This window comes from Lacerta agilis, chromosome 7, assembly GCF_009819535.1.
Source record: "Lacerta agilis isolate rLacAgi1 chromosome 7, rLacAgi1.pri, whole genome shotgun sequence".
Taxonomy (NCBI): domain Eukaryota; kingdom Metazoa; phylum Chordata; class Lepidosauria; order Squamata; family Lacertidae; genus Lacerta; species Lacerta agilis.
Genome location: NC_046318.1, coordinates 6,358,893 through 6,376,401, shown reverse-complemented (window position 1 = coordinate 6,376,401; position 17,509 = coordinate 6,358,893). Strand labels below are relative to the sequence as shown.

At 44.0% G+C, this 17,509-nt stretch overlaps 1 protein-coding gene across 4 annotated transcripts in view; it reads right to left on the bottom strand.

Annotated features, from left to right (window-relative positions):
- LOC117049532 (E3 ubiquitin-protein ligase MARCH8-like) overlaps window positions 1–16,311 on the bottom strand; it is a 30,317-nt gene extending 14,006 nt beyond the window's left edge. For 2 of the 4 annotated variants that reach the window (XM_033154276.1, XM_033154277.1), the window contains exons 1-5: window positions 16,253–16,311; window positions 12,300–12,412; window positions 9,673–9,850; window positions 4,543–4,622; window positions 2,323–3,141 (exon numbers count right to left, since the gene is read on the bottom strand). In XM_033154276.1, coding sequence (XP_033010167.1) covers window positions 2,323–3,141; window positions 4,543–4,622; window positions 9,673–9,765 — 992 coding nt within the window. In that variant the 5' untranslated portion in view covers window positions 9,766–9,850; window positions 12,300–12,412; window positions 16,253–16,311. Of the gene's footprint in view, window positions 1–2,322; window positions 3,142–4,542; window positions 4,623–9,672; window positions 9,851–12,299; window positions 12,413–15,338; window positions 15,358–16,252 lie in introns of those variants that run through there. The other 2 variants (XM_033154274.1, XM_033154275.1) reach the window with 2 other exon arrangements.
- Window positions 16,312–17,509: the final 1,198 nt, after the last annotated feature.

Here is a 17,509-nt window from a genome sequence, read left to right as displayed (position 1 = left end):
ATCTAGTGTGTCGAAGAAGGGGGCGTGAGCAACTGATTCCCTAGGGAAGAGTACAAAAGCCTGGGCAGAAGACAGAACCTTTTGAGAAAAAATGAGCAGCAAGAACTCTTCCTCCACCTTGAGCAGCATGCTGCTGCTGACACCACAGCTCCACTCCTGCCTCCTCCTCCTCCCTTCAGACTCCTAAACAGGCCACCTAGCAGTTAGAGCACATGTGCCACAGAGCATGCGCGAGTGTGTATAATGTATGTTGTGCTATGTGTATGTGAGCACTACATTCAATAAATGCAATGTCGTCATCCCCCAATTCCACCCACTTACAATACTTTTACTTAAATTATTTCAGGAAACAGATTAATAGTATGCCCAGCTACAACATGCTTATTCAGACAGAGGAAATAAAGTCCTCTACTTTTGGGGAATCGGTTAATTGAAAGTGCTACTGAATTCTACAACGGCACAGCCAAAGTGGCTTGCCGGGTGGGGCAAGGCCACCATGCTAGTTTCTTGGCATGTGGGTCACTTTTGCTTACCAGGAGGGAAACAGCAGGTTTTGCCAGGGAAAAGGGTGGGACAAAAAAAGAGAGCTTATTGGACCCATGACTAGAAATCATGGGACAAACAGACGTGTGGATGAGTCCTCAATGTAGCCATGATACCATGCCAAATGACAGGTCATAGGCCAGAAGAGATTCATGCACAGTAAAGTTACTAATTATGTTTGGTGTCACAGGAAGTATAAACAAACAGAATGATTTCTCTACTGGTGGGGATCCAAGAAGATCTCCCTCCACAATATTTCTATTAGGTAGACTGACTCTCTGTCCAGAAGTACTGGAACAAAGAAAAAAAACACGGATTGTCCTAAAATATAAATTGTTACACACTGGAAGATTCAGTGATATCTGTTGGTTGCCTCTGAAAGGAATAAAGAAGGGAGGGAGGGAGCGTTGGATTTGTTGAAACTTTGTACAAAGTGACAATATCCACTTCCCCTTCTCCCAAGATCTCCAATATTTCTTTATTGCCTCCAGAGACAGGTGGCAAGAAAGACATGCAGTCAAGAAAGAATTTGCTTTTTGTGCTAGCCTTTTTCTCTCTCCTTCAACACCTGAGGCTATTTGGAGAAAGGAAACAGAAGTGCAATTACCAGTCTCCAACTTCTTTTCTTAAATAGGCTTCAGACCGCTGGCCATGCAGCACAACCTCTCTCTAAGGAATACGCCAAACGTTGTGCTGACTGTAAGACTGGAATAACTCCTCCAGTTCAGCTTGTTTCAGCATACAACGTGAGCGCTATTCTAGAAGCACATCCTGGGGGTTGGAAAGGTGGCTGAAGCTCTTCTGGTTGCCACCACAAGTGGCGTTTTTTAAAAGAACTTCTGGTGCCACACTAAACATGCCTAAATGTCTCTTCCCCCATTCCAAGTTAAACTCGTTCACCCCAACCACCCTGATTAGATTACCCTACCACGTGGGACCAAGTGAATTTTGAGGAGAGATTTCAGATAAGCCTTAGTATGTCTTTGACTATGTGGCTAGGATCCCAAGACCCATTTATGGAGCAATTTTGTATATACCTACAGGTGAAACTCAAAAAATTAGAGTATCGTTGAAAATTCCATTTATGTAAGCAATTGTTTTCATTAGCTACTGGAGTTTAATATATGAGATAGACTCATGACATGCAAAGTGAAATATGTCAAGCCTTTGTTTGTTATAATTGTGATGATTATGGAGTACAACTGATGAAAACCCCAAAGTTGAGATTGTTAATTTGGGGTTCTCATCAGCTGTACGCCAAAATCATCACAATTATAACAAATAAAGGCTTGACATACCTTGCTTTGCACGTCATCTCATATATTAGTTTCACCTTTTAAGTTGAATTACTGAAAGAAATGAACCTTTCCACGATATTCTAATTTTTCGAGTTTCACCTGTAACTCAGTCCAGTTAAGTTCAATGGAACTCACTCCTAGGTAAGTGGGTGCAGGACTGCACCCACCTCGTTTCTAAGTTCTTTCAGTCTGTAAGTTCACCTTCGTCTTTCGCACAAGTAGCCCACTTTCTTTTGCTATTTATGGCTTCACCTGGGTATTTATGGGTTTTACCTTGGCCACTCAATTGATTTGGTTTTTCAAAGAGTTTACTAACTCAAGAGGAAGTTATACTAAAAGGAAAGATCAGTAAGCTGGGAGAGCAGCATGGTCTTAAAATTGCATGTGCTGAAGCAAGCAAGAGTGGAAACACAAGGGACAGAGTAGACTACAACAGAGTTGGGAGAGGGTAGAAGAAAAAGATGGTGCTTTGTAAACCGACCTGCAGGCATCCCCAGATACAGACACAGGGGAAAGCGGGGGGGACATTTCTGACAAGGGGGAAGGGCAATCTAGGTCACTATCCTTTTCAACCGAACAGAGTGGTGCCCGTAGCTCTGTAATTTTCAGCCTCACAGAGGAACTGTCCTCAAAGACATCATCATCTCCCATGTCATCTGAACAGAAACCTGTGCTCTCTACCACCACACTGGATGATTTCTTTGGTTGGAGGCAGCTTGAGTTGTTATCCAATTCATGACTGCTGGCGCTGGAGCTACGAGAAGAGAAAAGGTAGTGCAGCAACTTTTTGCTCCGGGACGTTTCACCTTCACACTTCTCCTCCAGGAGAGGAATGTGTACTGCACTAGCCCCAGAAGCGCTAGAGTAATTGGTGGAAAGAGTCTGGAAATAAGAGAGTTTGGAGCTACTGAAATTAAAGGGCCTGAGGTTGAATGTTTTCTTCTCCTTGTGATAAAATGTGTTAAGCTTTAAACACTGCTCCTGGGCTTGTGAGAGTTTGCCTTCTGAACAGGTTCGTTCTGCGTAGTGAAAGCTCTTGAATGCACTCTGAGCCTTCTGGTCCATATCACTGAGAGACTTGGAGAATTTCAGAGACTGGATAGCTTTTCCATTCTTAGACTTGAGAACATGGCCACAATCATGCCCATGGAGCTTTTTCTTGGAAGCCTGCACCATATCCTGACAGATTACTGTCACAGTGGCCCCTTGAGTCAGAGAATTCTGGGAGACAGGATTTTTCAAGACAACAGCAGATTGCACTGGACTGTGATGACAACATTCAGAACACACTGCACTGGAACTGCATGCAGAACAGTGGAATAAAAGCACAGAAAGTAAAAACAATTATAAAAAGTATGCATACAATTACGTGAAGAAATGACAATTTCAGCTAGTGTGGGAATGACAAATAGCAAGCAGAACAGAAGTGGCAAACAGTAGCATTAAACAGACAAATCAATATGATGCCATGTGTGCCATGCCAATTTCCTTTAAGCGATGTGAACATGCCATTCAAAGCACAGCATGTGTGGGCAGGGACTGCTGAACCCTCCAAAAGTACTCTTAACAGCTGTTCTCCTAGTGAAGCTCCAAGATCAGAAACAATCCCCACTGGGGGGAAAGCAGCCGAGGATAATGGTTTTATTTAATTTATTTGTATTATGCCCAACAATCAAGGTTCTCGGGGCAGTTTAGAGTAAAAAACTAAACTGTAAGAAAGAAGTACAATACAAATCAGAATAAAACCAACAACAGCATAAACCAAAATAAAACCAACAGCAGCAGGTAACAGTAGTGCAAAGCATATGCACTAGTCCCAGGGACTAAAAACATCTGATCCTACCTGGCCCTGGGTTGTAAGACAGCACACTTCAGAGAAGGATTGTCCTTTAGGGTCGCCAAGTAACCTTTCAAAGACCAGCAGCTGCAACAGCAGCAACAGAAACACCTAAAGCTTAGAGTGGGCATTTCCATCACTGTCCCCCAGAGCAGGGAGAGCCAACTTGATGTCCACCAGAAGCTACTGGACTACCGCTCCCATCATCCCTACCCATGTCCATGCTGATTGGTATTGATGGAGCTGTAGTCCAACAACATCAGAAGGGCACCACGTTGACACCCCCTGCCCTAGAGTTTTGTAAGTCACCACAAGCTTTTAAAGAAATCTTATTACTGCTTTATGTATATTGTGTTAGCCATCGTGGAGGCCTGATGTGTGGCAAATCTTGTAAATAAAAATATATGTAATATGAATAGGGAATCTATTTAAAGAGAAAAAAGGAAGAAGCTCTTCCGTGCTTTTACCTTGAATTCTGGCCTGAACGCCCCATTTGTTGTGCTTTTATATTCCACAGGTAGGCAGTCTTTTTCTGATTTATAGGAAATTGGCATGACATGCAATGTAACACACTAATTGTGCCACCTTAACAACAACGCCAGCCCTTAACAGTATACTCCAAGATTGCTAACTTTCCTGTGTCTTTTTTGCTTGGAAAGGCACTTCTGTTGTTGCGTTTCTGTTTTTACATTTTGAAAACACTAGAAAAATGGCGGCATATCGGAGGAGTCAGGTGTCTGAGATACTTGCTTTGCATTGTAATCCATGCATCTCATCTCTGACAACATGAGAATGTATGTGAATAGCCATCATGTGTAAAACTGAAAGTAATGTTTTACTGCAACAACACAACCAGTACTTTACCTGCATATATCCTGACTGGTTGGTGTAACAGATGTTTGACAGAAGATGCGAGGAGCAGAAACAGAGGTTGAAACACTAGCCTGCAAGAAAAATAACATGTATGTTTTCAGGTACAATACATGAGAATTGTTATACACAGAGAGAACATTATCCAGAGCAGTACACATGGGTGTAGAGAGAGAAAATGGTAGCAATGAGTTTAAAGGTAAAGGTAAAGGGACCCCTGACCATTAGGTCCAGTCGTGTCTGACTCTGGGGTTGCGGCGCTCATCTCGCGTTACTGGCCGAGGGAGTCGGCGTACAGCTTCCGGGTCATGTGGCCAGCATGACTAAGCCGCTTCTGGCAAACCAGAGCAGCGCACGGAAATGCCGTTTACCTTCCCGCCGGAGCGGTACATATTTATCTACTTGCACTTTGATGTGCTTTCAAACTGCTAGGTGGGCAGGAGCTGGGACCGAGCAACGGGAGCTCACCCCGTTGTGGGGATTTGAACCGCTGACCTTCTGATCAGCAAGCCCTAGGCTCTGTGGTTTAACCCACAGCGCCACCTGCATCCCATGCGATGAGTTTACATCTTTATAAATAGCCATTTGATTATTGGTGGAACCTGTTTTCTTTCCCTTCCTAGTTTTGACAGTGATAATGGAATGAGTGATTTGACATCACAAAATAGTACAATTAAAGGAGCCAGGATAGCCTATAATTTATTGTATGCATTTGCTTCCTATGGCAACCTTCTCCAAAACCCAGTGCAGATGTTCTATTTTGATGCCCAATTTTTTTCAGCATCCAAAAATAGCCCTGTTGCCTTTTTAGTTTTTTAACAACATGAATTATATTTACTACTGCATTGTTGTATGAAAGCACTGCTTAAAGATGACTGTGATTAAGTGGTATACAAATTGTTAAAACAAAATTAAAGAAGTCTTGTCAGTAGACCCATTTAATATCTGTGATCCATTTACTAATTACAGTCTCTTAGACAAATAACCAGATTTTAAGATATTGGCTGAGAAGAGTTATTGGACTGAAAGTATAAGTTGTTTCCCTTGTTTACCTACAGCTATAAGGTATGATATATTTCAAGTCTCTGGGAAATCTTATAGCATTTAACAAATGTCCCAATAAAGGATTTAAAACAACAACAACAACAACAACAACAACAACAACCCTACAATGTTTCCATTCTGCCCTCTCCCTCTGCAATTTCACATTCTAAATTGCTGAACTTCTAACAAAAAATTGTTACTTGTCCCTAAGATCAAACCTCATATCTGAGGATAGGAAAGCAGCTAATGTAACATCTTTTTTTTAAGGAATCCCGAGGATCCTGGAAATCACAGGCCAGTTAGTTTAATGTCTGGCCCATAGAAGAATAAACCCTGTTGAAGCAGAACCAGCATGGCTTCTGCAAGGGCAAGTGCTGTCTCACTAATCTATTAAAGGTCTCTGAGAGTGTCAACAAGCATATAGTTAGTAGTGACCTAGTTGACATAATGTACTTGGATTTTCAGCGAAGTACTTTGTGAAAATCTCTTGAGTAAGCTTTGCAGTCATGGGGTAAGAGGACAGGTCCTCTTGTGGATCAGGAACTGGTTAAGCAACAGAAAGCAGAGATCTGAATAAATGGACAGTTTTCCAATGGAGGGATGTGAAAGATGGAATTAGTACTAGGCCCCATGCTTTCTAACTTGCCCATAGCTAGAGTTAGAGATGAGCAGTGAAGTGGCCAGGTTTGCTAATACTAATCTTTATAGGGTGGCTAAAACAAAAAGAGATTGTGAAGAGCTCCAAAGAGAACTCTCCAAACTGAGCGAAATGCAGTACAGTGGTACCTCGGTTTAAGAACAGTCCTGTTTACGAATGATTCAGTTTACGAACTCCACAAAACCATAAGTAGTGTTCCAGTTTCCGAACTTTACCTTAGTCTAAGAACGGAATCTGAATAGTGGAAGGGCACTGGCGGCGGGAGGCCTCATTAGGGAAAGCGTGCCTCAGTTTAAGAACGGTTTCGGTTTAAGAACGGACTTCCGAAACAGATTAAGTTTGTAAACCGAAGTACCGCTGTATAAAAAAATTCAGCATCAACAAGTGTAAAGTGACGTAGATTGGGGCAATACCCCCCCTCCCCTAATTCTCATGGCGGTGCGTGACCGGGGACAAGAATTTGAGGTCATAATAAGGATGTTGACCCAGTGTACAGAAGCTTTGAAAAAGTTGAATTCCGTGCTAGGGATCACTAGGAATGAAACTGAAAATAAGACTGCCAATATCATAATGCTGTTATGCAAAGCTATGGTGCAGCCACATTTGGAATAGTTTGTACAGTTCTGTTTGCCTCACCTCCAAAAGGATATTGCAGAGCTGAAAAGAGCAACCACAATTATCAAGGAGATGGAGCAATGAGGAAAGGTACCGTTACAACATCTGGAGCTTCTTAAGTTTAGAGAAAAGTGTATAAAATGATGCATAGAATGTGGAAAGCAGATTAGGGAAAGTAGATAAGGGAAACTCCCCCCCCCCCTCACAACACTAGCACTCAGGGACCGCCCATGAAGCTGAATGTTTGAATATTTAGAATAGGTAAGAAAATCCTTCTTCATACAGTGCATACTTAAACTATGGAACTCCCTTCCCCAGGAGGCAGCGATGGCCACCAACTTGGATGGGTCTAAAAGAGGACAGGAGAAATTCATGGAGGAGAGGGCTATCAATGGCTATGCTCTGCCTCCATGGTCAAGCTTCTGAATCCCAGTTGCTGGAAACTGTTATTGGGGGTGGGGTGGGGGTGCTCTTGTGTTTGGGTCCTGCTTGTTTCCCAAGGCATCTGACTGGCACTCTGAGAACAGGAAGCTGGACTAGACGGGCCACTGCTGTGATCCAGCAATCTCTTCCTATGTTCTTATGATTTAATTTTTGTAATAGTCTACTTTAATATTTCTGCTGCTACAGATTCTTGTAATCTCTTCTTCTGAGAATTGAGCAACGTCTTACCTTTGCTACAAAATTTCTAATCTTGTCTGCCAATAAATTTTCCAGAGCATAGAATCTGCTGTTAAAATTAAGAAATCCCCCTGCTATTTCCTTAGTTGTTGGCTACATTTTTTGCAGTGGTGGAATGAGATCATTTTGCTTCTTTTTCAGTAAAATAACAAGGAGTTCGTCCACCTTGTCTACCTTCTTCATTTCTCAAATGTTTTTAGTTTAATGAAATGCAGCACCTTCTCCATCTGAGTACAATTTAGCACTTTTAATGGTTTCCTTGCTCCTTCCAGTTTTTTAAATTTTTTTATAAACTTCTCTAGAATACATGATTGCATGCTCTCTCTGCAAGAATCTAATTTGGGAGGTGAGCTGAAAAACCTTATGGCTCAATAATGGCCACTGACTGGTGGTAAGGTATATCAGAAGCAGTACCGTGATTTTGGATATGGCTTTCCCAATACTTGGACTAAAAACTCCAAGGTCAAAACCTCTCCAACCTTAGAGCCCACCCGGCCCCATATTCACTCTGCCTTCCAAACTGCACACTCAGGGCGGATGAAAATGGAATGTGCTGTGCACAAAAGTGGGGTGCCGTTCCAGTACAGAGTATATTTTGATCTTTTGCATCATTAGCTCAAGGACATTCCCACCCACAATCCCCAAAGTCTACATTATCGAAACTATCTTACTTTTAAAAGACATCTGAAGGCAGCCCTGTTTGGGGAAGTTTTTAATGTTTAATGCTGTATCGTGTTTTTAATATTCGGTTGGGAGCCGCCCAGAATGGCTGGGGAAACCCAGCTAGATGGGCAGGAAATAAATGAATGAATGAATGAATGTTGCCATCATCATCATGTAGACAGACATAACCAAATACAATCTGAACTGCAAAACATCCCTTTCAGCAATGCCAAAATTCGGCACACACCCCGCCTCTCGCTCTCCATTCTAAATCATAGTTGCAGCGCCACATGAAGCTCCGCGCCCAGTGCAAATGAACCAGTCATGCTCTCCTAAATCTACCTCTGCAACAAGTCTCTGACATGCCCCCAAAATAAACGACAGCTCTCAGGATACTTCAAACCTCCAGAGCCATCCACCACACAGCCCACCCAACAAACGACCCAAGTAAGGAACCTCCACCCCCAGGGAAAATGGCTATCTAGGAGCCCAGAACTCATGAGAGGGCACACAGCATGCTCCATGATTAGAGAAGCAAGGGGGGGGGGGAGAGGGCACTTTGCTCTTCCAAGTTGTGTCCCAAAGCACACAGATAATCCCAATCAGTTTAAGAACGCCCCCGTCATAATGTTGGAATTCATGTATACATGGCAAGACCCAAACTCAGCCCCGGCCCTTGGCATGCCTACTGCAAATTCTGTGCTGTTCACTTCAGAGGCACTTCCTCCTTTGGCACCACAAATACCTTCCTTCAACAACTCCAGCGCTCAGTGCATTGTGGAACCAATTCCCATTTGTTCTCCCCATCAAAGTAATTGAGAACCCAGAGTATTGGCAAGCCTAAGGTAACAATCGCCATCATTCCACTTTCCCTCTCCAGCTACCAATGTTCATGATGTGGCAGGATCAAGACACTTCAGCTGATCAGCACATGTTCACTACTGACATTGCTCTCACAGAACCAGGCCTGTGCATGCTTATGCAGAAGCATAGGAGCCCCCCAATAAAATATGTGAGGGAGCCCCCCAAAAAACCTGATGGGCGTTGTTGAGGGTGTGAACAACCTATATAGTCCATATACTACCTAATGATACACAGCCATAGTATGACACCACATGACCACAAAATATATTAAATTACTTAATTATGAATAAGAGTTAAAAACCTATCCACAAAGATGTGGCTAAACTCATCCATGACAAATAGTAATGAAACTCTAACATCCCCAGAGGCGCAGATAAACATTCAAAACTCTTGATTACTAAGAGCAAGCATAGGTTTCTCAAAAAGAAGTAACGAGAAACAAATCTTATTCTCACCCACCCCCCTTTTAAAAAGAATTGTTGTCATTTTTTCACACAGAATGGTTATTGACAAGCATATACAAAACGCAGTAAGAATGATAAGCGTAGAGACCTGAAATCTCCTAAACAAAAGAAAAATAAAGAAGTATTACACAATACCTGTTCTTTCTCTTTCACCTTGTTCTTAGAGACTCTGGAAAAAGTTACATCCCGGGCTGGAATCACGGAGATTTGATGCAATGGCATATTCATCACACCACCAATATAGAATTGGTCCTCTCTTGTAGGTGACGTTCTGGATATTAAGTGCACTACCTGCCTTTGCTAAGCCATACACCTAAAAATAAATGGCATAGGGTGAATTAGCAGGAAACTGATGAGAAAATTATTTTCAATATTGTATTTATATGCCACCCAGTAACGAATGTTTCCTGGGTGCTTTACAAGTAAAAGTACATGAAAATAAAATTTAACGCAGAATAAAACCAGTATACCATTGCAGAGATAGCAGGTCTCTATAACAATAAATTCTCACCACCCTCAACAAACTATAGTTTGCAAAAAATATGAGGGTAGGCATGACCAATCAATTGATATAAAATAATGCAGTTCTGTACTGTAGGCACATATTTGGTGTAAAATATTACGTTTGCTAATTGGCTACATTTATTGAACTAGTTATTTCTTATTCCTAATGATTCCCTTTTGTGGAATGCTCTCCTCAGCGAGGCTTGCCTGGCGCCTTCATTACGTATCTTTAGGCACCGGGTGAAAATGTTTCTCTATAATCTGGCCTTTGGTTGATTAATATTCTATGGCCTTTTAAATGTTTTTGTGGGAGGGTGTTATTGGTTTTATGTTTTAATTCTGTGTTTTGTGTTCTCATTTTGTATTTTTATGTTGTGAGCTACCTTGTGATCTTTGGATGAATCGTGGTATACAATTTAATAAATAAACTAAAATAATTGTCACAACTTCTCCATAATTTAACACTGCCATCCCTTGCCTATGCCATTAAACCAGGCTGTACAGCAGAGGCACACCATTTCTTGCCCTTTTGAGAACAAGGACTGCACTGCTCCTTCTCAACCCCTCTTGGGGCCACATGTCAGCAGTGAATGTGGCCCAAAAAGACCACATATGCACACATCCACACCAGAATGCAGATGCACATCAGAGCGCACATTCAAATGCAGACCTGAGACCCACAAACCAGCAAATAGCCTGCCACCCCACTCTTTAGCTGTTCAAAAAATTAATTGCGGCATGGGGTTAATCATCATCAGGATCACAGGTAAAGGAAGAATTGACCAGCTGAGGAAGAGTTATATGCATATTGCCTAAGTTTATGACCTGCCAACAACTAGTCCTGGAAAGGCTATGGCAATGAAAGCAGGAGTAGGCAAGTTTTTTTTTCCATTCAGACCTAGATTCTCTTGGAAGTAATCTGTCAGCAGCGAGTGGACAATAAATGCTGGTGGTTGTGGCCAGAGGGACTTCATTCTCTCTTCTCTCACAGCCCTCTTTTTCCTGGTAGATAACATAGGATCATGGGAGCGGGGAGGAAAGTTTAAACCTCTCCCCTCCCTGTGATTCCCTCCCCTCACTGCCCCGTGCGACTCAAGGGAACTGGGGAACAAGTGAGTGTGGGGAAAAGGAGGCTGAACTGCAAAAAGGGTTTATCTTGCAGGAGAGGAGAGGGGAGAGTGTTCCTTAACTAGGATGCCATCACTGAAAAGGACATCTGGTAGGTCATGGATCCTCTGTCTTCACTGTGTAAAGGTATCACCCAGAGGGGCTCCCCATTCCCAGGCAGAATAGAAAATGGGTTCCAAGCCACTCAGGCTTTGTATATCAAAATGAATATACTGAATTGGGCTCCATGATGAACAGGCATGGATGACAGATATTTAAGGACATGGTCATGAAAGGTAAAGCCCATCAGAATCTCAGATGCTCAGAGCCTCCAAACCATTTTCAAAGGTAGCTCCTCATAAAGACAGCAGAAACAGGAGCATAGTTGACTGTGACCAGGCAATTCCTGGCCCAAAAGGGCTGGAGCTAACAAACCCACTTGAACTGGAGAAAGGCACTCCATATCACCCAGACCCCCTTACGTCACAAATCACCCTAGAATCCATCAGTACCCCCAAAAACTACACACCAGGCCTTTTAGGAGGTGTCCAAAACAAGCTGCTTTCCTATTTGCTGGATCTAGGAACAACCAAGCCCCAGCACTTCTGTATTGATAGGATTCAGTTTCAATTTTTTGTATAAACACATCAAAACAAAAAAAGACTTTTGAGTGCTATTTGTATGTTACCGGCCAGCTTCAACTGGCCTTTTACATGGAAACTGGAAAATTTTAATGCCTGTATCATAGTAGCAAAAGACATTAAGTCAGCTGCTAAAATTAATTTGGACCCCATAATTATCAGCTCTAAGTAGGGGGCATTTCCTCTCAGTTATGAGACATAAAAACATATTGAAAATGAGTATGCCACACTCTTTTAGCGTGTGTGTGCCTGCAATTCATATTCTGCAATCCTTTTTCAACAGAATAACCAACTACTGTACTTAGATCATTTATTTGGACCAGGAACCTTACACCATATTTCAAAGAAAAACTCCAATTTCAGTGAATAGCTGAGAGAATTAACCTGCTGTGTTTCAACATCTATCACAACCTCATAGCTGGTGGAAGTGAGACAAGGGGAGCAGGGCAGCCACTGAGTATCTCTGAGGTCAGAGTGCCTCAAGAAACCCAAACCCAAATCAATTCTTACCTGACATGATGGCAAGCCAGGGAAATTTCCACACCTTTGAATCTTACTTCTGCACAGTCTCCCAAATGGGAAAATCAAACTCCAAATGGGCAAAAATAGTCCTTGCCGTGAGCCTAAGGCAGAAAGAGAAGTTGAGAAAATAAATCACAAGTAAACGAGTAAACTTTATGATCACTTGAGGACTTCAAGTCTAAGTACTGACTCTCACTATGTGCAGCATGTTCAGTTGCAATGTTGAATTAGGAAGGTATTCAGCTCAGATGCACTCCATGTGTTAAAGGTTCCAGAGCACACTAGATTCCTCTGAGACACCATAAATCAGCCTGGAAGGTAGATGCCAAGCAGCATGGAGGTAGGGATGCTTTGTGCATAAGATAGGGAGCTGCCCTGCACTGTTCCCTTTCCAAACAGATATACTATATAAGCATGACTATTAATATGGGGAAAGCATTAGTGAACTCTTGGAAGTGGATTCCGGTGGGACTTTTAACTCCAACCAAATTTTAGAGGATGTAAATGACTACTTGCACCATATTTTGAACCTACTTTTGCAAACAGATATGTGCTCTGTGATTTTATGCGAGTATCCTATGCAAAAATCATGAAGACCAGACCCATTGGAATTGGTGCTTTGGGTCAATGTTTGTGTCATAGCAGTGCTGGCAAGGGCCAGACCCGTAAATTTTACTCTATGGCCTATGAACCAATCACAGAACCATAGAAAGGGACCCTGAGAGTCATCTAGTCCAACCCTCTGCGATGCAGGAATATCAATGTAAGCTATCATTCAATGGTTTTGAGAGGATCCCCTCTGAAAATCATATAATGATCCACTTTTTATTCACTATGCAGTAGGTTTTCATGGACACCTGTGTTAATTTTGTATCTCCCAATATTCTGATAATGGCTAAACACCACACATCAGCCACACTATTATGTGACTAATTTGAACCCAATGTGTTTTGACTATATGCAATTTTCTCTTTAGGTGCCATCCCTGGAACGTAGTTTGCGTGATCTGCTAGCTCAGACAAAAGTTCCATTTAGATCAACATCAAATCATTTCTTACAGTGGAAAATCAGGGCATGAAAACAATATCCCCTCTCAAAGCAACTGGTACACTGCCTCCAAGGTTCCATACAACTATTATGTATGGCAAGCACTCAGTGATCCAAGTATCCTCCATGAGTATTTCTACTTTTCTTAATATTGTTTCTGTGTCCAGGGCAGCTTTCTACTAGCTCCATCAGGTACACTAGCTGAGACCCTACCTGCCTGTGCGCTATCTCACCAGAGTGGTACATGCTCTGGTTATTTCCTGCTTGGACTACTGCAATGCGCTCTACGTGGGGCTACCTTTGAAGGTGACTTGAAAACTACAACTAATCCAGAATGTGGCAGCTAGACTGGTGATTTGAAGTGGCAACTAGAACCATATAACACCGGTCCTAAAGTGTCTTCATTGGCTCCCAGTGTTTCTGGCCTTGGTCCAGTATACCTGAAGGAGTGTCTCCACCCCTATCATTCACTGAAATCCTCCTCCAAGGGTCTTCTGCTGGTTTCCTCACTGCGAGAAGTGAAGTTACAGGGAACCAGGCGGAGAGCCTTCTCAGCAGTGGCACCCTTCCTGAAGAACACCCTCCCATCAGATGTCAAGGAGATAAAGAACTAGTCATACCTCGGAAGTCGAATGGAATCCATTCCAGAAGTCTGTTTCGACTTCTGAAATGTTTAGAAACCAAAGCGCGGCTTCTGATTGGCTGCAGGAATCTCCTGCAGCCAATTGGAAGCCGCGAAAGCCCCATGAGACATTTGGCTTCCAAAAAAACATTAAAAAACCAGAACACTCACTTCCGGTTTGTGATTGTTCGGGAGCCAGAACGTTCAACAACCAAGGCGTTCGGGAGCCGAGGTACGACTGTACACAACTTTTAGAAGACATCTGAAGGCAGCCCTGTATCGGGAGGTTTTTAATGTCTGATCTTTTTATCTATGCTGTAAACTGCCTAGATGGCTGGGGAAACCCAGCCAGATGGGCGGGGTATAAATAATAAATTATTATTATTATTTTAAAATGTACGCTAGTGGTCCCCAACACTTCCTGTGACAATACAGCAGACCTGCAAATTATGTGCATTTAACTTGTGAACTTTCAGCTTTAATTTTTTTTTTTTTTGCAAGAAAAAAGAAAGGAGGCAAAAACTGGGTGGACATCCAAAAAACAATCTGGCAATTCCAACTGCGATTGCACCCATTGCATTTACGTGTTAAGTTGCTGTTGTGCTGTACATTTCATATATTTGTTCACCGTACTTTCTTGTCTGCTGTGAATCTTCTACCCATGTTTCTCCACACCATAATACCCAACCTCTACCATGCTCTGCCTCAGTCACCTTTTGTATAAACTAAAAAGGTCCAGATTGCTACTGCCTCTCCAACCACAGGGGAGATGCTCTGGGCCCTGATCATCTGGCTACACCTTTTCTGCACTTTTCCCAAGGCAGAGTTGCCGGCCCCGCCCCCCGGCCCCCTTTTTGGAGGGAAACTTGCACACAGCACCCCACATGCTGTTGCCCCATGGATTTGTATGGGACCAGATCTTCACACAGGGGCAGGGGTCCCAGCCGTAGCCCCCCACTATAATAAAACATTTGAAAAGTTCCCTATAGCTTTCAGATGGCTAGAGAGTTGCATCCCTGTGTCCCTTCCAACATTTCTCTGATAGAAATAGGGACCTCCTATTCAACAACAACAATAATAATTTCACTATTTATACCAGGGGTCAGCAAACTTTTTCAGCCGTGGGCCGGTCCACCATCCCTCAGACCATGTGGTGGGCCGGACTATATTTTGAAAAAAAATATGAACGAATTCCTATGCCCCACAAATAACCCAGAGATGCATTTTAAATAAAAGCACACATTCTGCTCATGTAAAAACATGCCGATTCCCGGACCGTCCACAGGCCAGATTTAGAAGGTGATTGGGCCGCATCCGGCCCCTGGGCCTTAGGTTGCCTACCCCTGATTTATACCTACCCCCATCTGACTGGGTTGCCCCATACACTCTGGGCAGCTTCTCAGTTCCCTATACAGGGCTGCCTTCAGATGGCTAGAGAGTCGCATCCCTGCATTATTTGTTGTTGTTGTTGTTGTTCAGTCGTTCAGTCATGCCCAACTCTTCGTGACCCCATGGACCAGAGCATGCCAGGCACGCCTATTCTTTCACTGCCTCCCGCAGTTTGGCCAAACTCATGCCAGTCGCTTCGAGAAAACTGTCCAACCACCTCATCCTCTGTCGTCCCCTTCTCCTTGTGCCCTCCATCTTTCCCAACATCGGGTTCTTTTCCTGGGACTTTTCCATCCCTGCATACCTTCCAACATTTCTCTGATGGAAATAGGGACCTCCTATTCAACAACAACAACAACAATTTTACTATTTATAACCCCCCCCCCCCCAATCTGACTGGGTTGCCCCATACACTCTGGGCAGCTTCCCACAACTATAAAAACAAAACATTGGAAAAGTTCCCTATACGGGGCTGCCTTCAGATGGCTATAGAGAGAGTCCCTTCCAACATTTCTCTGATGGAAATAGGGACGTTGTCCGAAGGGAAAGCGGGACGTTCCCAGGTCTAATCAAAAACCTTGTGCAAACCCGGGGCTCCCCCTGGAAAACAGGGACCCCGGGAGGCTCTGCACCCCCCCCCCACCCCGCCAGTGCCCCCCGGGGTGGGGAGGCACCCTCGCCTGGCGGAGCAGCGCCGCTTTCAGGGCGGCTCCAGAGTCCGCTCCCCTGCGCCGGTTCTCCGGCTACGCCCGCTGCTCCTGCCCGGCGGCGCGGAGGGAGAGGGGCCCCTGAGGGCGCAGCGGCCGGGAGACGAGGCCCCGGCGCCGGGTTCCCTCGCGGCGAACCGGCGAGGCCGAGGCCCTTCTCCCCTCAGAGCGCTCACCTCGCCGCCGCCGCCGCCCCTCACGGGGAGGCCGACCAGGCCGACGCTGCCGCCGACCAGGCCTCCGCCATAGCCAGGCCGAAGCCCCGCGGCCCGCCTGCCGAGCGAGGCCTCTGAAGGGGGCACCTGTGGCGCCCGCCGAGCAGGAGCGCGACGACGGAGACGTCGACGACGACCGACGGCCGCCCCTGCCGCCTCTCGCGATTGGCCAAGGAGGAGGAGGAGGAGGGGCATGAATAGGCCCCGCCCCCTGCCGGTCGAGGGGAGGGATTCACTCCGCCGTCGCTCGCGGGTTTATTCCGTACAGTGCAGGCGCCGCTTGCCTGCTGCTGCTGCAGATAATAAACCTCAAGAAGGCGGGTTGCAAAAAAAAAAAAAAAAAAGATGAGGCCGTAAAATCCGGAAAAAATTAACAACATCGCTTCAAAAACAACAAAAAACCCAATTTATTTATTTATTTTGGATTTTTTCAGGATGAAACAATTTAAAAGGCAAGTACTGCTTGCTTATGACACGCGTGTGCTCTCTGTATGTGTGTGTTCGGATCTAGAGGACGACACGCGCGTTTCCACCGCGAGAAGAAGACACGCGATCAGCTGCCAAAAACCGAGTCCTGTTTATATTGAAAACAAAAGCGAAGAAAACGCGACGCTGACATACAAAGCACTTGGCATTTTGTAATTTTGAGGGGAAATGCAGCCAACCCACTTTAAATTCTTTCACTGCAATGGTTCAGCAGCCAGCAGGGTTTTTTTTATTATAAGGAAACTTGTGGAGTGGATTTTCTTTTATTGTTTATTTATTTTATTCTTCAGAGCCTTACACTGTATCACTGCACTTTGGTCAGAGCAAAATAGATCCATACTCTATATCTGAACAGGGAGAAGTCTGTCTGTAGTTCTGAATGTAATATAAAAATAACTTCAGATATTGAAGCAGAGGACTTTTCTGAAAGGATGTGCTCTGCAGGCTTCAGCTTTCCAGGAAGAGCTGCTTCCTGCACATTTCTGGCAATTCATAGCTGAAGGCTAACAAATGTGCTAATCATATCCTCAAATATAGAGGCATTTCCCTCCGCAATAAGCTGTTTATAGCAGCCCCATTACATCTGGATAGTACAAATGCGTATTTTCCCATGCACTGATGAAATCGCAAATAATGCATTTATTTGGGCTTGTTGGCTGGCAGAAGTTGTGTCACCATGGACTGAGAGACCTTGGGAGCTCTTCTGTGGTTACAAGTTACCATTTAGAATTA